Genomic DNA, 8,660 nt, shown 5'->3' with positions numbered 1-8,660 from the left:
TTCTATCCTACTGTATCTATGCACAATTATATTGTTGCATTTTATTATTTGCATTTAGCATTGTTTTTCGGCGACAGTAGGTCGAAAATTCTGCTGCTCAAACTGGAAATCAGAAATTTGTACAACTGCCCCCAGTGGCCGAAGCTGGAATTGTTGTTGAATGTATGGTAATGTCCACAGAGTGCCGCCAAATAGCTAGTTGTATTTTTAGTTGTAAAGGAATGCATATTTTATTAACCATACCACCTAACCCAAACCCTAAACCTAACCATCATTGTAGTAAAAATGTAATTGTAGTGCAAAAATGCAACCTCTGAATCATGTTTACCATTTTTTATTTGAACACGATTACTTACTGGTTTCAATGGGACCCAAAACCCATGTCTTGGAGGTTGCTCAGTAACTCCAGAGGAAAAGGTGACTAGAATTGATGCAAAAATGTCTGATAGGGAATGGTGGTTGTCAGTTATTTGACAGAATGGGGTTGAATTCAGGGTACATGAACATTCGGAAGCAACATGCCGATTTCCCACGTGATGGGAAACGTGACCTTGTCAGAACAGACCAGCGACTACTTTTTGGGTCGCAACCCACCAGTTGAGAACCACTGCTTTAAACCATTTGTTAGGGAAAGCCAATTGTTAACTCTTTGTGGAGTACACTAATTGGCGTGCATGAATGTTTAATTTATATCAGGAATAAACAATGGTAGAAAACATGACATTTCTAAAATATACTATTCTCCCCAGTAAATACTACTCTATCTCCATGCATGACAACAGGCCAAAATAATGAACATATTGTTTTGTACAAGTAAAGAAAGAGCAAATTAATGTGTTTTGTGATGTAATGGGTGACTCAATATATATATATATATATATATATATATCCACTTCAAAATAAGGGTCCACAAAAGTCCAAAAGTAAAAAAAAGCCCACGAGCCAAAGACATGTAAGTCAGTACGTGACCAAAGACCAAACAATGAGCTCTAAACACAACACAACAGAACATGTGCTGAACTGAGCTGAATCAAGCTTCTTGTGACTAGTGTCTTTATTGCACAACAAAACAATATGGTGTTGTCTCTTATGACAGCCATGTGTCTACAGTAAGAACAGTAGAAAAAAAAAATACATCAGACAGATGATGTCATAAACTCTGTGCATCATAAATATAGAAATACATACTGTATGTACAAATAGTTTGTTACAATAGTGCAACATTTTTTGTCATTTCTATCTTGTACAAAGCTTTTTATTCACTTGCCTTGCTTTGCCCGCACAGCTCATGTAGTGTTTTTAAACAGTCGATTTCTGTATATCTTGCTGAAAAGAAACTAGTATTTTTGTCATTTATTTTACTATAGCAATTTTAATATAGAATAAGTTGTGATGTAACACAATAAAATAATGCATTTTCTGTTATGCTCAAAAAAGATCAACTTAAATAAATTAGCTTTGTTAAAGCTGATGTATGTCACCTTTTCAGTGTTAAAATACTTTCTTCTATCCCAGCTTAATATGCAGAGACAACTATAAGTAAGCTATTCATAGGTTAATTTTCTCAAAAACTGTAAACACTATGTCCCTGTGGCACTATAAAAATTCCTGTGTTTGTTTTGAGCTACCCACTCTGACTGTTTAAACAACTGCAGGCGAGGGGCAGGGGCGGACTGGCCATCGGGAGAACCGGGATTTTTCCCGGTGGGCCGCCGCAAAACGGGGCCGAATGGGCCGCAATAAGCTGAAATGGGCAGCAATATGCAGAAAAGGACAGCGACACAACCCCCACCCCCACCACCACTAATTTATGCAGTTCCATTCAGTGGCACTAGTGTCGCAGAAATTACATTAGCTTTAAGCTTGATGACATAAACATGTAGGCATCAAATAAATCCATACAGTCTGTGCAGGTCATAATTGCTAAGACAGTGCCATTCATACCTTAGTGTGTTTGTAACATGCAGGTGGAGTCAGCAATTGGAATCGTTGTGATTGGTTGAAGGCCTTTGTCGCTGTGTTTCCAGTTACAGTAAGTATTGCCCTTTTAAAGTCAACATAATCCTGTTTATTTTCTTAAAACACATTCCTGGCCTTATTGTGAGTGATTACATAGTGAACATTATTCCAAAGAAATACAACATTTTTCTTTGTGATGTGTCATCAAAATGTAACAACTTGCTCCATCTCTGAAACAACTTTACTTTTACCCACATAATCAGCCTGTCATGTAGAGACAACTTTTAATGATCCAATCAGTTTCCGACATATAAAACCAAGTCCCACCCGACATTTTTTTCTCATTAAATATACTGTTTCACTTTGAAATGCATCACATTATGGAAGTAAAATGGCTTGTGAATGTTGTTTCATGTTGACTTTAAAGCAAAGGTGAACAGATAGTTTTTGGGTTAACTATCTTTTTAAAACTCAAAAAAATTACAATTTGCATGGTTTTAACCTTTTCATGAGTAGGCTCTAAATTCCCCTGCAGTGCCCCCTGGAGTGAGTTATTTTTGCACGTGACACTGCACAGCCGGTAGAGGGGGCATAGTGTAGACAAGTATTTTAAATTTTAGATTTCTTGTCATAAAAAAAAATAAAAATAAATACTGTATATAATATAGTAAACGTGTACAAATGGGTTATGTCTGCTGTACTGTACTTGTTTTATTTCATTTTTATAGCTGTAAAAAACAAATGAACAAATAATATCAGCACTCCGGTTTGCCTATATGCACTGTTTGACTTCTCAGACACTGTGTGTGTGTGTGTGTGTGTGTGTGTGTGTGTGTGTGTGTGTGTGTGTGTGTGTGTGTGTGTGTGTGACAAGCGCTAATGTAAACAGACTTGGCTGCGTGCATTGGATAATCATGCTCGATCAGCATGTTTTCACTGTGAGTATACAAGTTTTAAACTGTTGTTGTGGTGTTTTTGTGATAGTTTGGCTGCCTGTTTCAGAATGTATGGATGTATGTATATAAAATAAACTTATTCTGTGGTTTAAAAGACTGTATGAGTAACTGTTGGAGCGAATATAAATTACAGACGCTTGACCAGTGCAGCCTGTGTCGACGCGAAAGCCAATTTGAATCTGGCAGCTTGTAACGTAACTGGCTGTTGCAGAAACACATATGTGTGACTTTATTTTGTGGGGCCCAGTTATTAACTGCCATATATGTGTGATGGTATGTATAGAACTCCTCACTCAAGTTTAACACATTCTTAGTTAGGGACAATTTCATAAAATTTAGGTAACCTCTTCTGGTATTTGTCCTGGTATCCTAAAGCTGGTTTGGTCCAGCCTTGTTGTAGCCGTGTGGTGGTAGCTGCATCTAGTTCCTTCCCCACCACTGCTTTTGTGAAAGAAATGAAAAAAGTCTTCATGCCCTGTGCGTTCATGGCCAGACGCCGAGGGCCGCACTGGCCTGCCATTTGATCGGCAACACAGGAACATCTTACATAACTCTTCCCTGATCTGACGGTTGAGCAGCCCATAAAAAAACGGGTTTACTGTGAATGTTGAGTACGCTAGCCAAGTTACTGGTCCTTCTGCTTCTTCTGAAGTACTATGCGAGAAACCCAGTGACAAATGCAAGTGAAAGGCAAAATAAGGCAGCCAGCAGAGCAGGAACTGTCCCACGATGATGGCCAAAGTAAGTGCCGCTTTCCCTCCAACCAAAGTTCTCTTCTTTCTCTGAGGAACTCTGCGGACACTAGTGCTTGTGGTTATGATTGTGGTCTGGCTGTTGACAGAATCAGACCTACGTTTTGGGTGTGAAGTTGCCATCGTCCAGCTAGGGATTGGCCCCCTTTCCTGGGCGGCCAAGTGGGCAACTTTATAGACATTCGCGTAGACGGCAAGAATGATGGCTGCTGGTACGCAAAAGCAAACGCCGCAGAAAAGGATGGCAAATAGTCGTCGATGTCCGCTGTGGCTCCAATGCAGAGAGCAGTGAGTTGCAGCAATGGAGCTTCGGCTACCGTAATTGGGCCACCCAAAGACGGTAGCAAGTCCAAGCAGAGTAGACGCCACCCAAACCAGTCCCATCATGGCAGCAGCTAAGCATGGGGTCATCTTAGCCTCATACCGCATGGGATGTACAATGTAGAAGTAGCGTTCCACGCTGATTACAGTAACTGTGAATATCGAGGCAGATATTAAAAAGGCATTCAGGAATACGTACAACCTGCATTCAAGTACAGAAAAAACGACCCCAGCGAAGAATGGTGAGCCGCAGACAATGCCAAGAGGCATGAGCAGGGCGGCACATAACAAATCCACAATGCACAGGTGACAGACTAAAATGAACTTGCGGAGATGGGGCACTTTTATTACTACTGCTAAAACGCCACTGTTAGCCAAGAGTGCTACCGCATTAAGCGTAACCATGATAACAAGCCCCATCGTGTCTTGCAAACGTGACTGCGGGTTGGACATGCTCCCTAATTGCATGCTGGGTGCCAGATGCATGGGGTGGCCATGGCTCAGTGTCTCATTAAGTTGGGTTTCATTAAGCTCTGGTGCTGCAGGTAATCCAGATGTCTCCATTGTTTACAGTGTGGTACACCAAGCAAAAAGCAGAATTCCAAGCTTCTCCATCTTCCACCAGCTTGAATTGGCTTCTCTTTGGTCTGGAAGTCAAAGGTCAGATCTGTTGAGGAATTAATAGTAAAAAAGAAAAAGAAATCAGTATAATTACAGCTGAACACATCCTCAGCAATTTCAAGTTTTTGCCACTTATTTTTTGGTCTTTACAAATAAGTGCTGTGGCAGTACCATGGTACAGTGATGATATCAGATGATTATACCATGGTACTATATGATTACCATATTCATATGCCATGGTTTTAGGTGAATTTCATGAAACCTGTCAAGAACATGTCCAGGACACATTTAAGGAAAATATATATATATTGTCACATTTAAATGTGTTTTTGTTCATGTTTTGATTTATGTTTTTCATTTAGTCATGTCTTTTATTTTTAAATTGTTGTCATGCTTCCTGTTCCCATTTTATGTCATGTGGTTTCCTTGTCATGTGACTGTCATGTGACCCTCTTGTTTCACCATGTTTATTAGTCCTGTCTTTTCATTGGTTTGTTTATGAGTCTTGTTATCAGTTCTGTTTTATCATTGGTTCTTTTTTCATTGCCTAGTTATCTTGTTATTAGTTCAGTTTTCCCACTGGTTGTCATGTTACCCTTGTCTGTGTATTTATAGCCCTCATGTCCTCTTGTCTAGGGTCCAGTGTTGTTGGTGTAATGTCATGTCAGTCGTCATGCGTTCAAGTCATTGTTTATAGTGAAGTTTATTCAAGTTTAGTTTATGTTCTGGGTTACTGTATATTCTGTTTTGTTTCACTTTGGGCTCACGTCTTTAGATTTGTAAATAAACTGCACTTGGGTTCTCACATAATCATCCTTGTCCGTTCCTGTCTTCAGCCTGTCCTTATTATATCCTTAAATTATACTTTACAGAAAATGATGCATATTTTAGGATCATAAAGATTTTCTGCAATACATAATTGGCACATTTTCCCCAAATTCAATTTTTTTTTAATACTATCTATTATTCTCATTGATATCTACTGAACATTTCAAGATACCCCACAGCTTTAAAATAAAAACATAAACAGCTTTTCTAATTTATTATCAAGAATATAATATAATATAATATGTTCATTAAGGCAATATTTATAACACTCGGCTTTCATCACACCTGACATAGGCCATGAGACAATGGGAGAGGACACATTAAAGAAGGTGGACAAAATAATAGATTTATTAAAGAAAATAATATTTCATGTAATAATAACAAAAAGAAGAAGAAGTTTCAGTGGTAGACTGTAATCTGGTCACAGTTACTTTAATAAACTGCTCTCTCAGAATATCCTGTTGGATAGATAGGAGTAAAATTAAGTTCCCCCAAAACTATACTATTTAGTTAGCCTTAAAGAGTTTTACACATGGAAGAGATTAAATTAATACTGTATAATTTCAGATGAAAGTGGTAGCTAACATGGCCAAGATAGTAGCTATGTAAGTGTAACTTGTTAACCTAGATAACCAAATACTAGTATAGACCATAATAAGAGAGCTAGCCAAATAGTTAGCTCGCTAGTAAGCCTATTGGAAGTGTACAGACTAAAAAATAAAAAATAAAGGTTAAATAAAAACAATTAAGTCAACAAAAGTGTTACTTTCGTGTGGTCATAATGTGTTACACATTTCCTTTCTTGAAAAAACGATCCCCTTCTCTTCTTCCTCCTGTTTTGATTAGCAGTATGATCGGTGATCTAGCCAGCCAATCAAAATTGACCACCTCATTCCTGATTGGCTGAAATTCTATTTTAACCACGCAGCACATGCTGAACTCAGCGGAAAATATGTTGAAAATGTACTATAAGCTTATTTATCAACCTGATCTTTTACAATAAAGGCTTTTTATAACTCAACATAAATACTGCACTGAACTACTCACCCAAGATGTTTTGATGCAAGTTACACACAGGCACGCAAAACTTTCCTCATGTAAATTAGATTTTATGACGGTTAAGTTTATAATAGATTTAAATCACCCACTCTCAGTAAACATCTTTTATTTATGTTCCTGTTATCCCAGGAAAAATTCTATGTTGTAATTCAGAAATCACTATTTTCTGTATAGTCACACAGTACAGATGCGATGAAAACTTAACCCACATCTCCTGTTGAAGTCATGCAGCAGCTCTGATCACCACTTGTACACACATAATATGTAAAACAGGCAATACTCTTTGAATACTTTGTTGTTTTTATGTTATATCTGTTAAGGGAACTGCAAAATTAGTGCAATCCTCTGAGTAGCAAGCTAGCAGCTACAGGTTTGTTTACTTATGGCGGCTGTCGACTCTTCACATTTCTCAATGCTTTGCGCATCATACGAGTTTGACCAATCACAGGTTGCAGCACCTCCCACAGTTCCTATTTTCCCAAAATGTACCTACCCTGGAGTAGGAGCTAAAAAAGTCCCTCTAAATGAAAATGATGAAAAGTAGTAGTTCCGAATATAAGTACCTAAATAGGACTTTAGTTTGTACAGTGGGTAAGTTCTTGAGGTCCCTGCATTCTGTTGTTCTTCATCCATCTGTCAAGAACGCATCCTGACCGGTGTTGCTGCGCTGCTCCCTACTGACGTGGTAAGTAAAGAATTACATGAACTTCAAGCTTGAATTCCGTTAATTTATTTAGTACGTTATTTTTTATATAATTAATCGCACTAAATTAACACATTAAATCCACAGCCCTAATAAATACTTTAATAGAATTAAAATATACACTACATATTATTTCATTTTTATTTATTTTTTTGCATTTGCTTCTTATTTTTTAATGAAAAAATATAAGTTCTTATTTAAATTTTTTGGATGAAATTAAAAACATTTTAATTTTTGTTTAGGTTGGAAAATGTTACGTTTTAGGAAAATACAGGAACATTTTGGAATCAATAGGCTGTTAGTGAAACATTTCCAGTGCATTGTTGTGATTTGTTGTGGACAGGAGTGTCTAAACACTGAGAGAAAAAGGGAGTCTTGATCAGACAGTATAATTCATGGTGCTCTATTCAGGGCGCTCATTGTGCCGTAACTTTTTGAAGTAGAGTATAATAAGTGTGATTGTTTGGCTGCAGCTGCTGGTTTCTCTGGGATTAGCATTAGTGTGAGCTCACTGTCACCTGCACATCACGACAATACAATCACAACACAGATGTCATGATACACATACAATGAAAGACATCATCACACTGCTGTTATTTACTGTAGTTACAATGTAATGCTTTTGAGTTGGGATTATCTGTTTGAAGAACGATGGCAAAATCAGTTTGAAATTGAATATGTTGAAAGACATACTTCACCTTTAAGGTTTGGTCTTTAAACATTACATTGCTATATATAAGAGACATGTATCTATGTGAACATTAATGGACAATATACCCATGTATATCCCTAGCTGTACAAAACTCCATTTGTCAGATTTCTTCAGCGTACATAATCAAATATACTGTAAAACATTTGCCTTTTTAAAGAAATGTTTCAGTCCCAAACACTGTGCGCTCTTGAAACAATGAGCAAGCATTTAATATGAATTTAAATCAGTTGTCTGAATCCATTTTTAAAACAGAATTAATCACTAATTATGTATTTAAGATTAAATGCGAATTGTCTGCACAGGACTAAAAGCTAAAACCTATAGCTTCACTCTTTAGTATATTTTACATTTGTAAAACAAAAACAAATAACAAAGTCTACACCTTAAATTTAGTGACATAATTTTTTATGAGTATGCAGCAATAGGTTCTTTACAACTTAAAACAAATATTAAACTGAAAAAAATTATCCAATTACATAATCTTACCTGATTTCCATGATGTACTAAGTCTGGTCCAAAATAATTTAAAGTTAAATCCAGGATCTCTCCATGCGTCATTTATAGACTGCTGAGTTTATCCAGCACTCACTCAGGAAGAGCTTGATGGAGTTGTGTTTGGGTCCGCTGGTCTTTGCACTTAAGACTGACTGATGCCACCAGCGGAAGCCATTATAGAGGCAGATGTACATGATGTGCAGGTCAGTCCATTAGTGGAGTCTACTGTATCATCTATAGACACAGCAATTACA

At 37.3% G+C, this 8,660-nt stretch overlaps 1 protein-coding gene across 1 annotated transcript; it reads right to left on the bottom strand.

Annotated features, from left to right (window-relative positions):
- Positions 1 to 1,040: 1,040 nt before the first annotated feature.
- Positions 1,041 to 8,618, bottom strand: LOC127426125 (probable G-protein coupled receptor). Its single transcript, XM_051672668.1, has 2 exons — positions 8,398 to 8,618; positions 1,041 to 4,655 (listed from the first exon to the last, which is right to left on the bottom strand). The coding sequence occupies exon 2, from the start codon at positions 4,550 to 4,552 to the stop codon at positions 3,251 to 3,253; it is 1,302 nt and encodes a 433-aa protein (XP_051528628.1). The 5' UTR covers positions 4,553 to 4,655; positions 8,398 to 8,618; the 3' UTR covers positions 1,041 to 3,250.
- Between the last annotated feature and the right edge of the window lie 42 nt (positions 8,619 to 8,660).

This window comes from Myxocyprinus asiaticus, chromosome 35 (genome assembly GCF_019703515.2).
Source record: "Myxocyprinus asiaticus isolate MX2 ecotype Aquarium Trade chromosome 35, UBuf_Myxa_2, whole genome shotgun sequence".
Lineage (NCBI taxonomy): Eukaryota > Metazoa > Chordata > Actinopteri > Cypriniformes > Catostomidae > Myxocyprinus > Myxocyprinus asiaticus.
This window is presented reverse-complemented; position numbering and strand designations above follow the sequence as displayed.

What these genes read in the sequence shown, in the direction of transcription:
- LOC127426125 (XM_051672668.1), bottom strand. Translation starts at nt 4,552, where the DNA reads ATGGAGACATCTGGATTACCTGCAGCACCAGAGCTTAATGAAACCCAA.